Source organism: Platalea leucorodia (assembly GCF_965183815.1).
Source record: "Platalea leucorodia genome assembly, chromosome: 4".
NCBI classification, from domain to species: Eukaryota; Metazoa; Chordata; class Aves; order Pelecaniformes; family Threskiornithidae; genus Platalea; species Platalea leucorodia.
In genome coordinates, this window is record NC_138826.1 from 15480280 (window position 1) to 15504157 (window position 23878).

The following is a 23878-nucleotide window of genomic DNA, read 5'->3' on the forward strand; positions in this document are numbered from 1 at the left end:
TTCTTTCCACAGTTCAACCAAAAGGTTTTGAGAACACTCTGCTTCCACCAGCATCAAGTGCAACAGCCAAAAGATGGGCTCTACGTCTGACGAGTAGGACATCCACAGATTGCTTTCCCTTGTAAGTGGGGCTGCTTTAAGACAATGCAGCTTTGCTTTCTTATTTATTCATTCATTTCTGCAAGGCCAGCATAATGTGAAGCTACGACTAAAGGTTATGTTGTTACATGATTAGGAACTTTGCCAGACAGAATCCTGGTATATCTCAAAATACTTGACCATAAACACTTTATATGTTCAAAGAGCATCATCATAATCCCTTACTTGATAGTCCAGAACAGGGAACGAAGGATGGGGGTGGTTTACGATTTTTGCAGATGACATGGACTAATGCGATGTGTCTGATATGTGATTTATATTTTTGTGACCTGGCGTTCCACATGAACTTCACAGAAGTAAGATGGGAGCTGAAAGGTACCATGTTGCAATGTGGTTGCACGGTGCCAGACTGACCAAAAGCCAAACAAGGCTATCAGGCTGTGGCTCCATTTGGGAACACTGTTAAAACAAGTCTGGATCCTTCCTCCACCCAAGCGGAGCCATCTTTACTGTACATCTGGAAGTAATTGTAAAGAATCAGCTTGACCCTTATGAGCTGACTTAGATCACACCTCTACTTAATTTTATATTTGGGTGCTGTCCCAAAATTACTCCTGTCCACCACACACATAGTCATACAGTTCAGTGTGGCTTCCAAAGCAGATCAGCCCATTGCCTCTGCCAGGTCACCTAGTCCCAGGTGAGCCTTTCACCCAGGCTGCTGAGCTGCCCACTCTGAAATGAGGATACAAGCTAAACTGATGTAACACAGTGCCTTCCTGCAAATATCCTGCATGGCCAGGTCAGAGACACGCAGGGGGAAAAAAAAATCAGAGCAGCTCAGCTCCCTGCAAGACAAAAACTGTAAAATGTGTCTCGTGTTCTGCCTTAGCACCACACAAAAGCAATAATGGACCCAGCAAGGACACAGTAGGTCAGGATACAGCTTACGCATGGGGTGGGCTGATGGACTGACAGGCAGCAGAGTGTCAGTCTGGTGGGTTAACCCTGAAGCAAAGACACAACATGCTTTGTAGTCTATAGGTGGCACTTAAAGCTGTGTTTAATCTACTTCAGCAAACATTTTACAGCTCTTTGTAGGTGGGGTCTTCAAAGAGTGGAGTGGGCCAGCATTTTGCAGGCTGATTACCTGAGGAGTGCAGTTACAGTTGATTAATGATCGGTTGACCTTAAGCTAAGCTTTGCCTCAACTTCCTTATCAGATCTTATATACACAGAGAGCTGTGGGAAAGTCAGCCTGTGGTCTACCACTTCCAATCATTCATTTATCAATCCCTACCGAAAGGGTCAGCCATTAGCAATGCATGACTTTCAAGCAGGCCATAAGCTTGCACTCGTTAAATGCAGTTCCAGAGTTTACGCGCCCTGGAGCAGACCAGGAGTTTTACAGCAATGTTATTGCTACAGACAAGAGACAGTGCCCTTCTCACCTGGACTGCCCAAGCGCGCCAGGCACGTCCCATAACACACCCTCCCAGGCAATCCCTGCTGTAGGTTGATGCTTCGGACAGACAGACAGCCGCAGGACAGTTCCCCATACCCCTGAGCTCCAAACCCCCTGAGCTGAAGGTGGGTTTTTAGGTTTCCACCATGCTAGCCAGTACAGCTGCTAGCACAATGGGGCCGCGGTCCTGAGGGGAAAGAGCCTCCAGTTGTTAATGCAATAATAGGAATGACGACAATATTCTGGAGGCAAGGGGCAAAGCTTTCTAAGTCTTATTAAAAACAGCAAATGCTGTTTGTCATTACATGCTCAAGAGAAGATGTTGACTAATGTATAACTATCAAACGGAACTGTCATGACTTTAAGGCTGTCAATAATTATGACTTCACATTAATAAGTAACCAGCCCTTCTGTCAAAAAGGTGAAGGAGTGAAGGAAAATGGTAGTTAATACTTTGAATGACATGAAATTATTAATCCTTTCCACAAACCTTTTCCAAAATAGTCACAGTCTCTCTGTTTCTTGTTTCACTGTAGTGGAGCGCGCACAATTTCAGCTATTTAAAGTTAAGGGCAAAACTCCAACAGCAGAAAAACCAAATAACCTTCTATTGAAGCTACACTTTTCTAAACCAGAGTTTTGCCTGGTGGGCACTTCTGGACACGTTGTGGACTGCGTGTAGCACAAGGCCACAGTGCCATCACTTTCAGACTCTGGAACGTGTCGCATGACACAGGGACTCGGCAAGACCCATTAAAATTCTCCCTTTGGGAATGGAAATCCTTGTGCTGACCCTTCCAAAGGTTGATGGCCCAGATGAAGGGTTGGCAGGACTTCTAGGTTGTTATTAATAAAAAGTTCATGTCGTAACACACACTGCCATCCACAGCTTGTAGTTTTCAGCCTCAGAAGAAAATGTAGAAAAAGTTTGCTTTCTAACACTAACATCCCTGCTTTTACGACTGTAAGTTACCCGTAAGCCTTTGCTTCCTCCACCCCATCACCAAATAAATCATCAGCAAAAGCCAGTGGAGTTTTATTTGTTATGACTAAGATCTAGCTGACTATCACGTAAAATGTTGCAAACTTTGTCTATTCCAGATTTAATACTTCATCCAACCCACACAAAAAAATTCATGTTTCTCAGTGTCCAGAAAAAACAAGTCTGCAAAAGCCAGGGCTGCTGCATTAGGAAAGGCAGTAGATTTAAATGGAAGCAGCATGCCGGAAATGCCCCAGTTTAAGGACGGCACATCTCGTTTTTTGTGAAACTGGAGGGGAGTTGGAGGAGATTAAAGCGCATTTCCCTCTGATTGGGAGCTTGTGGGAGGTGTAAACGTGGGCAGTTGTCAGATTAATTCTTTAGATGATTACATTCTTTTTGTTTCTTTAAAGCTGTTTGTAGTTGGGTTTGATGTCTCCTGTTCTGGGCAAGTGTATTGCTGCAGTTACCAAGGTGACTTTAGCTGACTTTCAACTATTTTTTCCAGCTTCAGTTTCTACCAGTAGCCTGCTTCTGGGCGGAGGAGAGAGGGAGGAAATGATGTTTGTTGGTTTTTTTATTTTTAAATCTCGTGAATGCTGATTAACAGTCCATGAACGTTAACCAAAGCCACATTTGATTTTTTTTTTTTTTTTTTTTTGAGAGAGGGGGGTGGTCAAACCATTGCAAAGGTGTCCACGTGGCCTGCAGCTTCCCCAGACCTCTGTCAAACAGGGAGAAAGGGCCCGAGGAGACTACACGTCCCAGCGTGCTGTGCTCCTTCGTGATGTGAGCAGCCACACGCTGGAACCTGTAGCCTCCCGGGGGCCCTCTCTTTGTATTAAATATGAGGGTGGCTGTAACCTGCTTAATTTTATGCCAATTAGCAGCAGCCCGCAGGGATCCTGGAAAATCGCCAATGCAATCACTAGGTTGCACAAAGTTTGGATGTCCCCTCCTTATAAGTCATGTTTATAGCAACCCCTTCTCAAGCAACCCCACTGGCAGTTATTTCATGGGATTCAAGAATAACCAGGTTGATTGGATTAAGAAAGGTTTATTTATTCTTGCATTTGCATTTTGCTTTACGATCAGAGCACTTGATCTCATGCATCTGTCACGGAAGGACGTCTCGGTTCCCGTCCAAGCTCTGTTGGTGACATGGGGCATAATTTCGCTGCATTTCCAAGTTACCTTCCCAGGTACCGAAATCACAAAGGACATGTTGGAAGCTGGCCACGGCAGGGGCTCTTTGTAGGAGCGGGTGCCCACTGCATCACTAACCTGAGTTACAGTCAGTCCTCCTTGCTTCCTTGGTACAAAACCCAGCACCATGAGTTACCAAATGCAAACCATTAGTGCAAGCTTACACAGCTGGGAAAGAAAAGTTGGACCACTTTTTTTTCACCCCTTTCTTCCCTTCCCAACCACGGCTATTTCAAACCTCTTCACTCCCTAATGAAGATATGGTCAAAGATCACTTAAGTGCCGGCAATCTTCCAGAGGCTTTCCCACAGTTTTCCCTGAAGGGCAAACCAGCAGTTGTGGGAAAGAGCCCTAAGCATCTTGGCACAGAGAGTTATGGGACACGTCACAGACGCACAGAGGCAAGTGCAGAAACGGGGAGGACACGGTTACACAGCTCCTGCTGTGGTCACACTGAAACAAGGCTAGGTCGAGTGCTCAGACCTGGGTGCTCATCATCCTGGTTAAACCGGATGGTGAAGATGTTCTGTGTGCGTTTCCTAGCATGGAAGGGCTCCAAGGACAATGCCAGTAGCAACAATCTTCTTGCCACTCACATATCCCTTTGGAAAGCTGCGTAATAACTACTGTCAGTGCTTGCAGGGGCCAGACTGTTCCAGACCTGCAGCTGAACTGGGATTGAAAGGTTTAGGCCGTGCCACTGGCATGCTGCAGACTCATGGGCAAAGTCAAACAACTCTTTTTATGCTTCAGGTTCCCCGTCTGTAAAACAGACATTTTTCCACGTAGGGGTGTTGCAAGGATTAAGTCAATGTTTGCAAAGCACTTTCAGATTCATAGATGGGGAAAGCTATGTAGAAGTGCAAATTATTAGCACAGTGACCGCTCTGCACTTCTACTGACACTGTTTTTCCAGACATTTGCTTTCCTAGTTCGCAGGCTTGTCACCCAGCACTCAGCCTCATGCTGAGAGACACTCCCTAAAGTATATTGCCTCCCCCCATTCAGCATTCCTTACTCAAGCAAGACACCACTGAATGGTGTCTTGATGAGAGAGCATGCCTAAATAAGCAGTACTGGATTGGAAACTTACTGCTTAGTGGTTGCAGAATCAGAAAGTCTGGCCAGAACTAGACAGTTTCAGAGAACACTGAAATGCTCCCCTTTATGTAAAAGTTTGCCTCCAAGAACTGAAGACAGGAAACCAGCTACGCAGACAACAGCTCCCCTCCGCCCAAGTAAAGCAGCAACCAAAACCCAGTGCAACTGGGAGAAGCAAAATGCAGACTCGCCTCGAAGCAAATCCTACATCTTGATATTACCGTCAGAGCTTCCTCAGAAATGCTGCTCAGATGGAGCCTGTTAACGCGCGTTAACCCAATGCTACTCACTGAAAGGAGAAACCAGCGTGCCCTATTTACCAAGTCAGAGGAACTACATGGGCAGTGAACTCCAGTTCTGCAAGTGGTGCCACTGTTACTCATGCGCTCCAAACCAGGCACACCGTGTGCCAGCCTGGGGTTATCCCGGGAGGACTTCTGGAGCAACACAACTCCTCCCTCTTCCCACAAGGGAAGGGCAACAACCTGAGATGCTCAGGGTGCAGCGCAGCAGAAGGTCACAGCCAGGACAGTCCTGCCAGCCCCACCTGCCGGAGGGTTGTTCCCTGCTCTGTTTGCCAGGAACCTGCCTTCATTTCCCTGCGCAGCTGGAAACTATTCAGGGCTGGATGGAATTAGCACATGGGCACAGAGCTACCATATGTTCAGGTTTCCCTAGATTCAACCTGTCTTTCTGCCTGGAAATTGAATGCAGATGGGATTTGAGGTCTCTAGGGCATTCGTTGTGGGTCCCTGGACAAACGACCACTGTGCATGAGGGGGCCAGTGCATGCAAAGTTATCTGGGAAATCCCAGACAGAAATATGGGAATCAGGCATGTTGAACCACACCTCTTTATCCTTCTTGAGAAGAGGAAGAGCGATGAATGGCAGAGAGATGCTGGAAAAGACTTGTCAAAGTAGCACAGCCTTGAGACACCTTTTTCCACCACTCAAGCCTCACCTTCAGACACTGGGGATGCGCGTGGGCATTACTTGAATCCTGGCACAATGAAATGTAGCAATTACTAGTCATTTTAGCCTCAACATGTGCAGTAATGCAGCACGCTAGCTCTACATTTCTACTCCATGCCTCAGCTCACAGGAGCAGTAGAATGGTCTGAGTCAGCCAAGGGGCAGAAAAACATCACTTTCAGCAACGCTGCGTGATCAAGGGGACCCTTGAGGGGTGGAAAAGGTCAAGAATTCCCCTATCCCAACCCTGGCTCTCACTGCAACTGTGGCAAATTAACTCCTCTGTCCTCATCTGTAAAGTGGAGATACTACTCACCTACCTCACAGGAGAGCACAGAGCTAATTGCCAGGGACAATTAAAAGACTCGGCCCCAGAACTTATTACATCAAGAAATTAAATAGCGAATGAAGGAAGACTCCACAAGTGTCACTGATCTTTGACATCTGGAGCTTCCAGCCCACTGAGGTCTTAGCAGCAGCAGTGTTTAGTCTGACATCTAAATGTTCCTCGCTGGGAAGAGCTCGCTGTATCCAACAAGACTGCATCTGCACCGTTTGGGAGACCGGGAGCCTTGCCTTTCTGTCTGTCTGAGCAGCACCTACCAAGCTGATGGGTCCTAAGAAATAAATAATGCGCCACTGTAAAGGACATTTGTATTCATACACGCCTCATTTTTCCAAGCAGTAATCAAGAGTATTATGTTACCTATGGTCGAAATGATTAGTCATGTTTCCGAAGATTAATTTACATGTTCTTTTGTTTAATGCGTACGAACTGATTTAATGGCTGCTTATGAACTGAGCTAACAGTCATTTTGAGAAACAGATGTCCGATGCAGTTTTAAGCATTAAGAGTGCTTTTATTCATATCCTTAGGAGAAAAAGGGCTACACAGTCTACAGTAATAACACTAATGAATCAAAGTACCACAGCTGCCCAACAGGGTTTTGACAGAAACCAGCTTTTTCTCAAAGGAACTTTTTTTTTAGGACTCTGGGGCAGTGAACAACTGGTAATATGCATGCTTAACATGTAAGTATGCTTTGCTGGAGCCAGAACACTGAATCAAGCCCTATCTGCAACCTAACAATGTGAGGCTTTTGCATAAGCACTGAAAACTGTAACTACAAAAAGACAGGGAAATCTGTATGGAATCTGGATCCTCGGCATTTTATACAAATAAATATTCGAAAGTTTGAGTGTTTCTGATACTATTTCGTGACGCTGAATGCAGAACAGGTTGTCTGCTTTAAACCCTGATAGATTATTGTGTGTGGGTGGTAGGGTTAGGATAAAAGAAAGGGAAGAAAGCTACTAGGAAAGCAGTTGGTGGCTGCAAATCTATGACAAATAAACAGCACATTCCTCTCCTGCACAAAGCCATTAGAGTCTATGTCAGACTTTAACATCCTAATGTCAGCTGGGTGCAAATTTGATGGCCTGGGGTTCTGCAGTGGTCCCTATGGAAAGTAGATTTGGAACAATTTGCCATGCCCCAACAGAGCGTTTCTGTCAAGTTCCCGAGGAGTGTCTAATGCACCAGTTACTCACAGGACCCTTGCAACGAACCATGGGTTTGATATTTTATGGTCTGGTGTGTACAGTGCAGGATATGATTACACACAAGCCTGCTTCCCATCAGCCAGCACCTTGTAATCGTTAACGTATTTATCCTTGTGGTGCCTCAAGAAGATGACACTGTTATTAGTCCCATTTTATAGATTCAGAACTGAAGCTCAATAGCTAAATGACTTGTCTTTGATTACACAAGATTTACAGTGAAGGACAGAACTGAGTCCCAGCCCTACCAGGCCCAAGCAAGGATTGCACCAGAAGGACTAGATCTATGTGCAGATCCCTCATCTAAGGTGCTTGTAAATCTTATGAAATGACTATATCTACACTGGGTTTCGTGCCTTTTGTGTCTCAGCCTTTGCCCCTGCAGGTACCTGTAGGGAACATGGATGTAGATATATTACTACATGCGAAAGCTGAACTCCTCAGTTACATTCCTCTGCAGCAGCTGGAGACGAGAGTCTCCAGATCATGCTCTTGTACTTAATAGCATGTTGAGCAACTTTGCTCAAACACATAAGACATGCTGAGACAGTGTATTAAGAAAGGCTGAGACCTAATAAGATCTTCCTCTTCTGCTTCATCTATACCACGCTGTGCTGGAAAATATGTTGACTGATAAGTTTTAGCCACAGTACGGGTAATCATCACATCTGATTTAAGTACCAGTTAGTTAGAGGTTGTGAGTAAACACTGCTTTCCAGCACAAACCACCCCTCTCAGTACGGTCAATGCATTGAACAAGTCCCATTGTATCTGCTACACGAACTGGAGAAAAGAAGCCACTGCACGAGTAGAAAAAGACCTTTTCCAAACTCCTCTCAAAGTAGTCAGTGAGATAAAGAAAGTATTAGGACACACTGCTGCTTTAAGTTGAGGAGATCGCCTCTATCCCTCCGATACTAACTGTTATCAGAGTAACCGCTGGCAAGACACACAGCTGATAGCTCTCTTCCCTTAACTGAATTGCTATTATGGAGAAAGAAGCTAGCTATCAGTTTCCACAGTGGTAACCATAGACCTCAGAGAAATGTATTGATCTTCCAGGAGGCAAACACTGGGAACCAGCCATTCCTACCACTCAGGCTTCAGGTAGGGTGGGTGTGCAGCTGCTACAGGTAAGAGAGATTTGCGACAAAGAGCACTGTCACAGATTGGAAGCTCTGAATTTGACCTGCCTTCCTCTCTGCCTCAGAACAGTTAAAAACCCAGGTAAATATTTGTGTGCTTCATCTTAGACCTCTGCTAACCTTTCACCACTCTGTCTTGAGCGTATCTCTGTTTATCTTACCCTGAATAACGTAAAGCTTTCTTATCTAAGCAACAACTGCCTCCCAGCATTAAGTCTTACCCATCAGCTGCCTCCCTGACCTGATGCACACCCCAAATGTTTCTGGTCGTCCCTAACCACTGCAAACTCAGAGCTTTTTCTGGGCATGCAGATTCATGCAGGAGCCCAGCATCTGTGAGAAATCCTGCTCAATAGTTTTGAGCCTTCCAAGGCTGGGTGTGATTCGTGCAAATCAGATGGTATCATTTTATTTTTTCAGTGGGGCCAATGGGACCAACCCATGGTCCAATGGGAGCAACCTTCAAGGCAGGGAAGTACTACTCAAAATCCGAGTCAGGTCAGAATCTGTGTCCATATAATTACCATATCACAAAAGTAAGGTTATTTCTGAAGCAATAATAAAGCCACTTGAGATTTTTTTTTTTGTAAGCACCGATATCTTGTATTACTTAGTACACAGCATCCGCAACTGACATAATACCTCCCCAAAGGATTAGGCAACTCAAAGAAGAAGTCACCCACAAAACAGAACAAGAAAGGGCATCAAGATCCTAACGAAGTATGAGGAATAAAATTTTTCTCATAAAATGTTTGAATCAAGAAAGAAACAGGAATTGAAACAGAGCAGGATGCTGTCCCTGCCTGCCACTACAGGAAAGAGCTGATTTCATGATGATCTTTACCCTTGGAACAAGAAAGCACAAATGTTCATCAGAGACTAGGAAACCAAAGGAAATACCAAGATGAAAGAGTGCAGCAAAGATGTATGCCTTTCTGTATCATTTAGATGAAAACATTAAAATTGATGGGAAGACATTTAACTAGCAACTGAAATAAACCTAAGAGGGGAAGGGGAGAAACCCAAAAAGACAGAAGTGCAGATACTGCAGATGGCTTGAAACCGCACGTAATTTCCTATAGATTCACTGAAGTCAAAAGTTACAAATGAGGAGAGATCTATTGGCCCACCTAATCCCACCTAAATCACCTGTTAGTCCACAGACTATTAGAGACCAGGGTGGTATTGGCATGTAATTACTGCCAGTACCTGCCTGCTTAAGCAAGGCAAGATCAAAGTCACTTAAAAAAAAAAAAATTCAACATTTTAACCAAAACGTTTGTAATTATGAGCTTGAAAACAAAGTGCTCAGGCAAAAGTATCAGCAAACACTCATCTATGCCGCCTAGCTCTTCGGATACCGTCACACTATTCACCACAGTACGTTTTACAGGGCTCGGTCCAGTCTGATTTCAACCACTGTACACCATGAACAGCAGGTTCTACAGAACACAGTCAGAGCCACTCTGCATTAGCAAGGCTTGTCCAAAACCTCTCTCAAAATCTGCCCTCCTGAGTACTAGCCCATTAACCCAACCTGAACAACTCTTTTCCCTCTCTCCTTGAGCTTTGCTCAAGTATTTGCTGCTAGCCTTCCTCTCCCCTTGCCAAGTTTTTTCCCACCCAGCTTTAAAACTTTGTTTTCCCTGCTGAGCTCTTCAGTCTCCCTCCTCCCACCACCTGAGTGTGCAGGGTGAAACTTACGGTGCTCGGTCGTGGTTCAACCCGTTCTGTCTTTGTGCATTTATCGGAGGTAGAACAGGTTTGCTGTTAATCTCAAGCCCTCTCCGCAAAGTCTCCCTGATTTGCTCCGTATCTGCAAAGAGAATTTTTTTTAACATGATTTAGAGTCCCCAGAAACATCACAGGCACAAGGAGATGTCAGCTTTTTTTTTTTTTAAAAAGGCCTGTTTCTATGGTGTGTTTTATCTAAACTCTTACCCTGCAGAAAGAAATGAAGAGATGCTAAGGGTGAATTCTTAACAGCTCTTCCTGCACCTCAGGAGTTATTTCCCTTTATAAAGTCAGCTTGAATTCTCTTGGTTTGGGCTGCGATGGTATGTCAGGCAAGGAAAGCTGGAACCTTTGGTACTGAGCCCTCCTGATGAGGAAATTCTGAGTAGTTTTGTGTCCTTTCATAAATGAGGTGTGTGCTGTCTCTGCAGCTCTCACAGAACCTCCAGACACTTCCAGCCTTTGCGCTGGAAGTCACTTTTCCCATTAGGCGTAACAGGAACTTGTTCCTTTACCAAACGAGTGCAAGGAGGTTCCCGAGTTTTTGCAATTGGCTTTGCAAATCTGCTGATGAATTAGAACAAGATTCACAAAAGAAAGGAATTTTATGGAGGGCAAACTTTAGCCTCAAGCTCACACTTGAAAATAAACTGCAAATTATGCAGTTCAGTTGCAGTCTTTTTACTTTTTCATTTTCCTATAATGTCTAATGGCCAAATACTTTAATAGGATGCTTTCCTACCTCTCTTAGAAGTTTCCTCATCTTTTTTTGAGAAATGTGGGAATTAGTAAAGAAAAAAAATCCACATTATTTCAAAATCTTTTGAAGGATATACAAATATCACCATGTATACCTGTCTTGGGCTTTTCATGGCAGAGCTGAGGGAAAATAGCCTTTTTAGATCCAGTGCAGTTCAAAATATTTGCACAGAAACCAGAAGGAACCCTATAGGCATTTACATATACTTTTTTTTACCATGGACTTAAAAACAAGTAAGATACCATTCCTGTGGAAACCATCATTAATTCCAGGAAAGCTCAAGCCCTCAAATTTTACGTTACTTCACCCATTTGCAAGGTAACATGCATAATTTCAAGCATGTGTAATGGCTATGACATCTGTACCCTGAGATGGCATCTCATTGCAAAGGGGAACTCCACTGTATTCTATTTTTCCTTTCCAGAGTTCCGTATTTGCAAGAATCGCTTGAGTTCAGCTACATCAACGTGCAGCGTCAGTCCAACTTGCCACCCAAGAAGTGACAATGTTAATAAGGAAACACAGCCTGGGAAAATGCAGTTGCTTCACCTTGCAGGTGTTTACAGTCCTGGTTTCACCCAGTGCTCAGTTTAACTTTGCAGATTTAGATTAGAAATAGCCTAAAAACTGAAAGAAGCATTTAGACAAAACAATGCAAAGATCTCTTTTCCTCTCGCCTGCCTTCCTCAAAGAGGCCACACCAAAATTAATTTTGCTCCCCTGAGACATACTGAGCCTTCCAGTAACTGCGGTGCTTGTTATGAATCCCAAGATGCTGCATGACTCAGCCCGCTGCCCAGACCCATCGGGAAACAAGCCGAAAGGCCATGACAGTGGCTCAGCCCAGGACTGTCTTACCTTTCCCAGAGAGCCGCCGCGGCTGGGTCCCAATGCAAATGCTCCTGCTGTCTTCGTCATCCTCCGGGGGCCGGCTGAGATCATCCCAGGCACATTTGGCACTCACTCCACTCAGGTTTGAGCCATCTGTCTCAATCCCTTTGTCAACTCTCTCCTGCTTGAAAAGATCCAAAACCCCAAGACTTTTTTGGGTGTGGCTTAAACCTGAGCTGGAACCCACCCTGGCTCAACCCAACCTTCAGCAGCTCCTGCATATCCCCCCTTTGCGGCCAGTTTCCACTCTCTGGCCCGCGTGCTTTGATGTACCAGCTAAGGGTGACTGCCCATTGAGACAAATCAGGGAGCTCATCTGAACTGGAACAAACCTTTTCCATAGCAGGTTGGTCTGAACTCCTACCCCTTCCCCACTGCTTTACGAGGTGGCTCTGGCAGGCACAGACAGAGGTGGAAATCAGCAGCCTGGGGTATGTAGAGTTGCCTTTTTCAGTGCTAGCTCCAGTTTACACCAACTCAAAATATTTATGACACTACAATGTATACACCTGTATGAAGCACAGCTTAGCAGTCTGCCTATTATATGTCAATGATAAACTCCTGAATAACTAAAGATCCCTTTCCAAATTTACCAAGGAGCCCCACAATGAAAACAGCTCACAGAAAGACTCATCATTCACAAGAGTTCATCATTTGCAGACTGCCTGGACAACCACTGCTTTTCAATGTGCTGGGGCATTCAGTAAAGGACAAACGTGCAAGGAGACACAGGTCTGTACGCAACGTCAAAGCTTTTTGCACAGCTTTATCAGCAAAATACACAAACTCCCTTCCTTGCAAGTTGGACTTTCCAAGCACGTAACAACCGTTTGGGTCTAGGAAGGTGTCGCACACCAACCACAAGCAACTGGACGCTCTCAGACACTGTGCATTTTCTCAAGGACATGTGCATCTGTTGCCAGCAAGACTGCCCTAAGCTACAGCCAAAACTTCCGCAGGATGCCTACCTGCTAGGGGAACTGGCATTAGTCTGAATTTCCACCTATATCCCACAAGGGGGTAATGTTGAGCTGAACAAACTCAGGGCTGAGCTACACCAGCTCTTAGTGCTGGCACCCAATCAACTGGGCCATTTTCCCCTCTTCTGGAGTGTCACTTCTGGTGCTGCTCAGTGGCACCAGCAAGATCTCCATCTCACTGCTTACATCTGGTTCACCTCAGAATAGGCGGTAAGTCCCAGTGCTTGCGGGACAGACACTTTGAAGATTTGAGGAAAGAGCAGAGCTGTTATGCACAACGGGAACGCATCTCTCCACTCGTCATTACTACCCTCCAGTTTGACCTTGCCACTGGAGTCAAGAGACCATGGCAGCATCTAGTGCTTTGCAAAATCTGTTCCTTAAGAAGCAATTTCCAGACTAAAGCCCACATGCATTCCTCCCCTTGCCCAGCTGCACACGCTGGGCCCTAGAAAGACCATTGCCTGTTCTTGTGGCCATTCAAAAGAGGATTTGAGCAGCTCAAAGATAAGCACAAGCACTCAGGGTGTGGTTGCACAGCAGTTTAAGCTGATGTAATTCGCAGTGGCTGCAGTCCCACCCTCCTCCATGTGCTCCTATCCCTTCCCTTGAGCCAACTGTTTTTGTTTTTTTTTTTCCCAGCTGGATCACCTCACTAAACTGGCTCTTTGGCCCAAGAGCAGAGGCAAAAGCCTGCGGCTGGGGGCAAGACCAGAGCAGTCCTGACTTAGATTTAAGCATTCGGGAGATTGCCTTCCTTCTGCCTCTCTCCCTGAGAGACTACTCCTTGTTGGGATCTTCCTCTGGCATCAGAGGAAACTGGCTTCTATGAAAACGTAATGGGAAAATCTGAGAAATAATAAATCTGCTGGGATTTTGTTATATCCTAAACATAAAATTAGTTGTTTCAACCAGAAACAGAAGTTGTGGAAAAAGAAATAAAAATACATCTGATCCTACATATGCAAATGATGCTCTAAGTGAGAGTTAGCCCGTGGCTCCTTCAGGAGCCCTCCGTGGCGCTCTGTGAGGACCCAAATCAGCTGGCATGGGGAGGTTTAACTTGTCAGCATGGTTATTTTTCATTCCAGTGATTGGGGAAGCACGGGAGAGCCACCAAACTTGGTGGACTCCATCGGGCAGTGGCTCTGGTGGGACGTGCTTCTCCACCCCTGCATCCAGGGCCCCTGCTCGCAGACAGAGTCGGTGCCTCCGGACAGCGCGCAGAGCCTTGGGGAGGGGGAAAGGGACTTATCATCTGCATCTCAGCTGGTTTGCAGAGCACTTCCTCAGGGGAAGAAGTGCTGCTCTGTTGGCATCCCCTGGAGATCAAGGGGGACTGATGGAAATGAGCTGGCCTAAGGCGGCCTAATTTGCATGCCTGTTTTATAACGCTTGCAAGTATTGATGTTGAAGGGGAGAAAAAAACCCAAAAAACCCCTAACCAGTGCAGACTCTCAGCTGGGGCAATGCACAGCTTTACCCCATCTTTAGCCAACAAAGATGTGCCTGGGCTGAGGGGCTGTTCTTCCTCCCTTGAAAGGGCGGCCTGAGCAGGAGGTTGGAGGAGCCCAGGGCAAAGGAGGTTCAGATTTTTCCCTCCTCAAAGAAAGGATGTTTCTGTCCCATTTTTCTCTCAGCATGTGGGAGGGATGCTCTGAGGCTCTTATAAGTCATTGATCCCTTTCTAAACGAGCCAGAGCACTGCAGTGTGACCCGCAGAGCGGCAACCACAACTCAGGAAATTCAAATCAGCTTTATTCTCTTCTGAGATATCTGCTAAAACAGAAGCAAAGCACTGAGAATCAGCGCAGAGCTGGGGACCGACAGGGATTGTTTGACAGTGCTGCCAGGGAAATCTGAATGGCCTACAGGGAAGCCTGGCTGAACAGAAAACAGCCAGCGTTGCCACAGCATTAATTGCCGACATCCTGGGATGACATCTTAGTTGGGATCCATTCTCGGCAGCTTCGAACAGAAAGTACAGCTGCTGCTGCCAGGGCTGGGTTTAGGCTTCAACCAATTCCCACAAGAGACAATGCAGCCTCAAAACAAGCTCTGCCCGCTTCCCAGGCAGGCAACGCGCTCGCCTGCTCCCGGGAAAGTTGTCTGTTTTCTCTGCCTGCTCCCTCCCCTCCACCTATCTGCTGCCTTTCAGTTCTCACACACCCTGTACCACCACCAAGAAAATGCCAAGCGAATGACACTTTATCCTTTTCCCACTAATCAGAGCAGGAGGCGCACGACGTGGCTGAACCCAGCCCGGCACAGCCTTGCTCCCCGTGCTCAGCAAAGGCTCGTTTTGCGGGACTCGGCACCGCAGCAGCAGGTTTTGCCCTGCGAATGAATCCCCAGGGGCTGCGGCAGCAGAGCAGGAAGGAGGTGCACGCACACCTGCGCATACGCAATACTGGAAGGGCAAGAGAGAACAGAAACAGGAATGTCTTCAATGTGAGGAAGTCCGGAAAGACCACAGACATAGCAGCATTCAGTGGCAGGACACACTGGTGAGGCAGAGGTACTCTTTATTTGCCTTAACTTGCCTTGGCTGATTCAGATTCCAGTAAGCTGAGTTACTTTTCATTTACCGTAAATTGAAGAAAACCCTGTTATCATTAGGAATCACCAGTGTGCAGAGAACAGACAAACACCCTCCAGGAGGGGAGAGGGCAAAATTTTGAAGAGCCTAAAAACTTTACAGGACTTGCAGTTGTATTAGCTCCCACACTGTGGAACACTTGTTTTTGTGTGTCTCAGACTGGGGTTATTTTAGATGAACAAATCCTTAAAAACAGTAAAAGTACAATTTGGTTTTGTTCTTAAGCTTTCAAAATAAAAGATGCTGTGAGGCAACTGAGGGTAATCAGATGCAGACACGCAGACCATACACAAATGCAACAGCTTGTACAAAACGTGCACATATGCACGTGCCCTACCATGCTAAGCCATAAGTTCTCTGTTAAAGGCAAATACTCAGTGATTCACTGAAACAAGATCAGCACCACACTGTATTTGCCTGGGACCCATGTACTCCAGTACCATAACTCTGCCGAAGGGGTGCAGAACTGTCTCCCAAACGCACGGATCAGCCGTAGCCCATGGGATGGTAACCCCTCCATAGAGGTCCTATTCTGATCTTTAAACTTCAGAAATTAACTTGAACTCTGAAGAAGGTGGTTCAATGTATCTTCCTGCATGGATTATTAACAACTGCATGAGAATCTTTTGGCTTTCCATTATTTCTCAGACCACACTAACTACTTGGCCTCAAGTGACATTCTACAGGAATGAGCTACACTGTCACACTTACTGTGAAAAAATATTACTTGGTTGGTTTTGAGTTTTCTGCATGTTATATCTCCTTACGCTTGCATATAAAACAAAGGAGGAATTTCCTGATCTATCATCTCTAAATCTTGTACTGTTCTATGTTCTTTTATCTTCTTCTATTTTCCTCCTTTCTAAAACATGCAGTCCAAATCTTACCAATTTATCTCATATATAAGATTCTGTTTTCCTGGTCTCCCTTCTCTAAATTTCTTCCTAAAACTGCCATCCACCTGGGGCTAGACATGTGCACTCTTGAATGACCTCTGAGAGGGCAAAGGGAGTCTTTAAGACTTTTCCGGGATTATTGCAAACACTGAGAAGATCACAACACCTTTATAGAAAATAATTGAACTGTTTTATACCATTAAACCAATTCTCCCTGGCTACTACGAAAGACGTGACATTTTATTAACTAAAGACATACTTGCAGATGTGGATCAATCTCAAATATTGTCTCTCCTCTTCGCATATCCGTTATCAACCAGGGGCCTCCAGCTCTACAAAGAAAGAAAGAAAGGTAATGAACCAAATAAGCACTTTAGCTAGTACTCCCCAACAGAGTCCTCAGAGTGGACCTGTACTAAAAAGGAAGCAAAAGATCGAGTTTAAAACAAGCCTAGAAGTCCCTCTGTGTTGTGTATACATCCCATAGCATGCATTTGTCCTTTACGTTTCGCAAACACATAATGAAAGCCCTCCACGACCTAGCTGTTATCTGCCTGCTGCCTGGCACCACAGAGTCTTGCAAAGCAGTCAGGATTGACACAGGCTATGCCCTGTGCAGACCCACTTACTCATACAAGACTGAACTAGGTTTTAATCTTACAGGTAACTGAATTGGGACTGAGAAGTCCAGTGTAGCCTAGGTCTAAGAAAGATGGGCAAGGCATGGGGTCAAGATTTATACCTCTATTACATACCTAAAGATGTGGCAGGGTCCCATTGGGACTGCACTTTTTGCTGAGATCAGCAGTCATGTTCAGTACCATAAAAAGCTTATTGCTCTGATAAATATCCTCACAATAGATATTTTGCCCAGTTGGTACTTAATGGTCGAGTACTCAGATGGTTCAGGGAAATCTTTGTTTTCATTAGCAATAAAGTCAGAAGGGTCAAGATGTTTCCCAACAAAGGTGACAGAAAACAGATTACTGTGAAGATGAACTACTCGGAGACTTGACTTTGGGTCACAGTGCAGGCAGACTGCAGAAGTCAGCCTTAGATGGTGCTTTTCATTTGAAGTAAAAACTGAAGTCTTTTGGAATTGCCATAAAAATTTTCTTTTTTTTCCATGAGATACTTTGTTATTGCAGTCAAAAGCCCCCTCCTCTGGCCTTGTCTGTGTTACAGTCTCCTAAAGCACTTGGAGTGGGAGCAATAAAAGTTAATATTTTATAGCTTTTCAGATGCATCGATAGCCACTCTTTTGTCACATCACTTTGGAAGCTGTGAATTATTAACTGCAGAGGTGCCACCTGCTTCAGTCCCTCACAGGGATGCAAGAGACTTTTACCCTGACTCCACATCAGTGGCTTAGTAGTTTGCAGCTTTGCCTTGGAATCGCGCACATTTAGGTTTCATTTTATCCTTGGAAAGGTGCTTGTACCACAGCACAAAAGCCAAAAACCAACATGAGAACAGACTGCGGAGAGGGGTGCTATATCTGTATTGACTTAGAGGAGCCAAGGGAGCTGCAGGCAGTGTTTGTTGTCTTGGGGTCCCAGAAACAAAGCTTATAGCTGGACAAATTCACTCTACTCTAGGGCATTCACATGAATTATCCGCACTTGTGCCTAAAAGGGAAAAGTTCAAGTTTAAGAAATCCAGCAGCAAAGGCTGGACTCTTCCAAATAATCAATCAATTTAAGGCCATTGTGACACTAGAGAGTGTACTATTGCGCCCAGGAACACGTATTCAGAACCATTTTGTTTAAAAAAAATCTTTTGAGCTACAATCACACGGCAATAACTTCCACTAAATATAAGATAAAAATATTTAAATGAAACACCTGCAAGCCAAAAAAGTTTAGCTGCAACCTGGCAGCAAATGAAGCATCAACATATCATTTAACATTTAAAACCCATCTCCTCCTTAACCCAAGGACATCTTTGTTTTGCCACGGGAGAAATAACAATGAACTTCACTTGCATGAACACTCCTCCTACTGCAAATTGGCCCACCAAGAGTGAGGCCAGTTTGAGAGTGACTTTCTCACTTTCAGGCAGTACCCAAGCTTTGCTAGGCACTGTAAGTCAGACCCTCTCCTTCCTTTCTTTTGAACTACACAGAGAGGTCACCAGTAACAGTTACCCCGGCTCTCTCAGGAAGAATCAATGAGAAAATGCTGCAGGCGTAAGAGGAAGGAAATTAAGCTTTCAAGACCTCATTCTATTTCACCCTGAACATATGGACTTCCACATGCATTAATTTGCCATCTAAGTGCCTGTGCGTGAGAACAGATTTGCAATGAATTCCCAACTCTTGCTACAGCTCAGGATTAAATAAGTTCCATCAACAAGTTAAAGATTGTTAATAAAAACAAACAACTGAATTGTTCTCTACGGGAATGCTCCCCTATATGGGGCTGTATGAGCACTTACACTGGGACAGTCCGAAGCAGTTCCAAGATGCCTTGCCCGTTCCACTGCTGAGCCGCATGCAGTTCCTCAGTGCAAACTCCAACAATCTGGAGTAAATGAAAACAGAGATACTAAACTGGATGGGAACCGTGCAAGAACTGTAGAGAAAATGTGCCAAGCGGTGCTGGATCAAACAGCGCAGATACAGAGAAGCACCATTTCTTTAAACTAACTAGATGAGCGAGGACAAATGGAGCCTGAGACAACAGAGGGATTCTGCAATTCCTTATGCCCTCTCTCTACACTCATCATGTGAAGTGCCCTGGTCACGTAATATTTAATCTTGCATGGCATGTGTGAACTTAACTATGAGGAGGGCCTGGTGACAAATCAGGGTTTACCGAAGATCCACTAGTCTGTTCTCACTCTTCAGTCCACACACGACAGGACAGGTTAGAGTCTGAGCACATGCAAAACACTGCTCTGTCAGCCAACTGCTAGGGGCAAATGCAATACTGCACCAGCAATTTCAATCAGGCACGGGACCTATGGCCACAAGGAAATGCATTGGTGCTCATAAATCCTTGACCAGCTCCGTTTGCTGACTAGTTACATCTTACCTGGCACCATAAAGTAAAGCTGCGTACACATCACATAATCCACTTGTCACTGCAGGCAATTGCAGACTTCTGCCTTCCTGTATAAGGCAGGATGTGTTTGCTTTTCAGGATGGGAGCTGCCACACTGAGCAATGCCAGATGTCCCTCTCACAGCAGCTGAAATCAGCCGCTTCAAATGAAGGGGTGAAACACCCTTCAGCTGATAGAGGAAGGCAGTTTCTTCCTGATCCATCAACCGCTGGCTTGTGCCTTTGTGCACAACGATTCACTCTTTGGGATGAAAAATTATTTTAGCCGTGGCCTTCTATTTTCTTCCTCAATACTCTAAGCCTTTTCCAACGACACTGGATTTTTGGTCAAAATCTGTTCAACTGATGTTTTATCAGAAAAGAGGAAAACTGAAAACTAAGTTCTGAAGAGCAGCAAGCAGAAGTGCCTGATGTGCCTTTGCTGCAAGCGCATATCTGCACTGATAGAGATCTGTGTGGAAAATCATCAATGTCAGCATGTACCCAGTCCTGCACACCCTACCTCCCCTGCCCCTTGCAGAGCTCACTTTCTCAGGACCCAGCCCTTGGAGATGCATTTCATCCCCACCCATCTCCCAGGCTTCCTCCACGAACAGCCTGAATCACCCTCGCTTCAGGACACCCCTCCCTGGGCCTTCACTCACTAATTACATACAAACAGCAAGACTCTAAACAGGAAATTATTTTGTGTTCATTCTTTTCTTTTTGCAATCATTTATACTCATGGGTCAAAATAAATCCATAACAACAAGCATCAAACAAAGGGGAAAAACAAGTCAACCATATGTGTTGTGGAAGATTAGAGGCCAAGACCGTCAGGATCCAACAAGTTGACTGTCCTTTGATCCGTGACAGCTGGGCACTAAAGAAGAGATGCGGACTAATGCAGCACTATCTGGGGAGTCAGCCACGAATCACCCTGCTTAGCTTGGCTCTCTCTCTCTGCTTCCAGGTCCCGCAACTCACCTTTCACTGATTAATCCCACACCCATCTCTTGATAAAACACAGGCTTTTGGGCACCTCAGAAAATTCAGGAAAGCCTTTGCCTTGCACAGCGGTTGCCTTGTGCAGGTCTGTGGTAATGCACCTTCCCCTTACATGTTGCAACTACAGCCAAGCACAAACGGGAGCAACTTGAAGCTTAAATTGTAAAATACAGACACTTGAATTTTCCCACAGGAGGGAAGCTTTTCCACAGAGCCGGGAGAAATCAGCAGTTGGTATAAATTGCCAGCTCTTCCACTAAGGTTAATAACTCCATATGCAATTTAAAAGTGCCCAAAGCAGCCCATATCTAAGACACATCACAGAGAAGGACTTTGGGAAAGCAAGCAAACCTATTTGGCCAAGAAAGCTCCCTCTCACTGAACAGTAGGGTTAAATCACAAGGGATTTTTTAAATCTTTCTTTTGCAAAGCAAACCTGAACCTTTCTTAAACTTTAGATCAAAACACGAAAACTCACTTAGCCTCTAAAGAATCTTGGTGTCAACGCTGCAAGCTACATTTCTGCCATTAAATAATGCTAAAGCAAGTCTGAGTCCTGCTCCAAACACCTCTTTTCCTGGAACTCAAACCAGTGGATCACTTACCAATACTGCCATAGAATTAATTTGAATTTAGCTCTACATTACCTTCTAAAAGTGTTTCTCTCAGCTTTTTTCCCCTATGTTCATGTTTGAAATTTCAGAGCAGTAATGTAATATTCAATTCCGGGTCTGTTTCACAGTGTAAACCTTGTCTCTATCAGACAGACCTCTGTCTTGAGAGCTGAGTGTGCCATTGCTCAATCCTGGTAAAATGCTTACTGAATACCTCCAGAGTAACAACTCAAAGATGAGATCGACAGTAATCAAATGAGGAAGAAAGGTGGAAGACAGGATAATAAGCATCTGACTTATCAAAGCTAAATGAAATGTAATGTTAGCCGCATTCCACTCTCAGGAGGTGACAGTCAGAGCCACCACTGCTGGGCCATACCTGTAGGAAAGTAACGACCCCAAAAGGAGTCTGCACCGGCTGCATCTGAGGGTCTTCTGTCAGTAACATATGCTGGATTCTAGATTCACTGTTGTCCAAAGGGCTGTGCCACGATACATGGTCACCGCTGCAGAAGGTGTTTTCTGCAAGGCAGAGAAACAAGAAATAATTAGTTGGTAAAGTCTGCTAGAATACTCCATCTGTTAGCATCTGCTCCTGACCGCTGTCAGGCAGGGACCTCTGGCCTGGGCCAGGACAGTCAGTGGTGGCCATTCACAGTGACTGTCCCCAGCCAGCTCTGCTGAGTCTCCGAGTCAGCTGAAGCACCTGAAGCAGGAAAGGAGTCTCATGGAGCCATCTGAAGTCAAGCACTAACTTTAAAATTGCCCTCTCTTGAGTCCTGTGGCAAAAGATTGTGTCCTGCTTTGACATTAATCCCAACACAGGAATACCAACAAATAAAATTAGCTTCTCTCTCATTTACTATTAGTCTTGTTTTGTGAGAGGGTGAAGAGTCAGCAGACCATACTGGATGCCTAAGGGACGGCAATTCATACTTAATTTGCAGCTCTGATTTGCCACAGAGAAAAGATTCTGAAATGTGAATTAAACACAGATAATACTCTGCTATATCTAATAAAAATCCACAGTCTGCTGCCCAACTTGTGATGGTCTAAGTCAAAGTCACTTTCTCTCCCAATTGTCTGGTGGCTCTGGAGCAGAATTATAATTAATATGTTCCTTCTTTCCCAAACAATGAGAAAACCAGTAGGCTATAAACTTAACTCCATGTCAGAATAGACTGCATCAAAACAAAGAGCCAGAAATTATCCTGCCCTCTTCACGACTGTAAGCATTCCTTTCTTTTCCTCCTCTCCTACTTAGAAAGACAAAACCGCCAGATAATCCCATGTTCCACAGCTGGTGCATGCCAGAAGGCACACCAGAACCCATCTGTACGTTGCTGCCCCGTCACAGGAAAGGCTAATGCTTGCTTTCCGAGTGAGCTAGAAGTAAAACAACCAACCACAGCCATTTTCACACCAATTAAAGCATGCTCCATTTGCACACAGTTCCTAGAGCACGTGTGCAATAACACTGCCCAGCTGACTGCCTTGTCCTCGGGTCTCGTGCTTGCCCCACTCCAGGTAGAGCTTTTATAGCACACACAAATAAACAGCCTAGAAGCCATAGTCTGCCCTCTGCCATAGGTGTAGCGTCCCAGGGATGAACCGAGTGCTGCCTGCCTGCTTCCAAAGTCAGTGGCAAGCACAGCGTCCCTCTCCCTGACCAAGCTCATTGATGAAGCCAGTCTGGGCTGCTGTCCTCACCGTGGTCTCTCCCAAGGTCAGTCTTACAGGAGAGCAAAAAGGGAGGCCTTGCCCACTGGAGGAGGACTAGGACTTCCACTGCAGACTGGAAAATGTTAGCAGTTACTTGAGTTGCTGTCTGTCGAGACTGGAGCATCTCATATGATACAGAGTAGGATCCAATTCAGAGGAGTGTTCTCCTCTGCCCTGCAGCTATGAGCAGACGTGGTCCTGGATATTCACCTAACCTTCCCACAACACCTTCCAAACGCATGTCATGAGGACATCTCTTTAAATAAGTATCTCTAGGGCTTATCTGAGAATCCTTGAACATGGCAGCTTCTGCAGCAGCAAGAGAGAAACAGCGTTTGCCAGTAACTGCAGCTTTGTCCCCAGTCACATTAAACACCAGCCACTGAGGAACCAGGTGCTTGCACGCCGCTCGCTGTGCATCGGCACCGCCACGACTGTGTGCACGTACTCTTGGCCAGCAGCGGGTGCGGGATGCTTTGAGGGAGCCATCAGCGGCAGGCAGGCAAACTAACGAGAGCTGTCTCACAGTTGCTGTAGTTAAAAATACTCGCAGTCATCCCACGGATGAGCTAACTCATCCTCACCCAGTCATGGGATGAATGCAGGGCGTCCTGGGCAACTCGTCGTGTCTCCACCAGGTGTCCCCATTGGTGTGTTTTTGAACATGTATTATATATGTTTTTTTCAGATTAATTTCTTGGACAGCTCATTTGATTAAGAATTAAAATAAACTCCAAATACCATAAGGAACTTGGCCCGGAAAACGAGGCACGTAACAGAAGTGTTGTGATAAGTAAGGGAATGTTTTCCTTAGTTAAAATTAGGAAAGAAAGAAAACAACGAATGCAAGCTGCTTGAAAGAAAGAGTTTATCGTTATGTACACTAAATTACACGCTTTCAGCTCTGCGACTGAAAGGAGTGGTTCAGATGTTACTCTACTTTTAGAGCTGGGGAAATATAAGCAGACAGAAATGAAAAACATGATTTTTTTTAGTATCAAAATTGGATTAAAGAAACAGCACTTAGAATGTCGCAAAGGATCTTGTGATATTTTTCCAGGTTAGCCAAAATGTAGCTGATTTTTTTTTTTTTAAATGAT

The 23878-nt window shown here is 45.2% G+C and overlaps 1 protein-coding gene across 4 annotated transcripts in view; it reads right to left on the reverse strand.

The window, feature by feature from the left end:
- SUFU (SUFU negative regulator of hedgehog signaling) overlaps positions 1 to 23878 on the reverse strand; it is a 100282-nt gene that overhangs the window by 25692 nt on the left and 50712 nt on the right. For 3 of the 4 annotated variants that reach the window (XR_014228057.1, XM_082310695.1, XM_082310697.1), the window contains exons 4-8: positions 21436 to 21578; positions 18828 to 18913; positions 16651 to 16723; positions 11884 to 12040; positions 10236 to 10347 (exon numbers count right to left, since the gene is read on the reverse strand). Coding sequence is in view for 3 of the 4 variants with exons in the window: in XM_082310695.1 (XP_082166821.1) it covers positions 10236 to 10347; positions 11884 to 12040; positions 16651 to 16723; positions 18828 to 18913; positions 21436 to 21578 (571 nt within the window). In the remaining variant the exon portion in view is untranslated. The remainder of the gene's footprint in view (positions 1 to 10235; positions 10348 to 11883; positions 12041 to 16650; positions 16724 to 18827; positions 18914 to 21435; positions 21579 to 23878) is intronic. The other variant, XM_082310696.1, reaches the window with a different exon arrangement.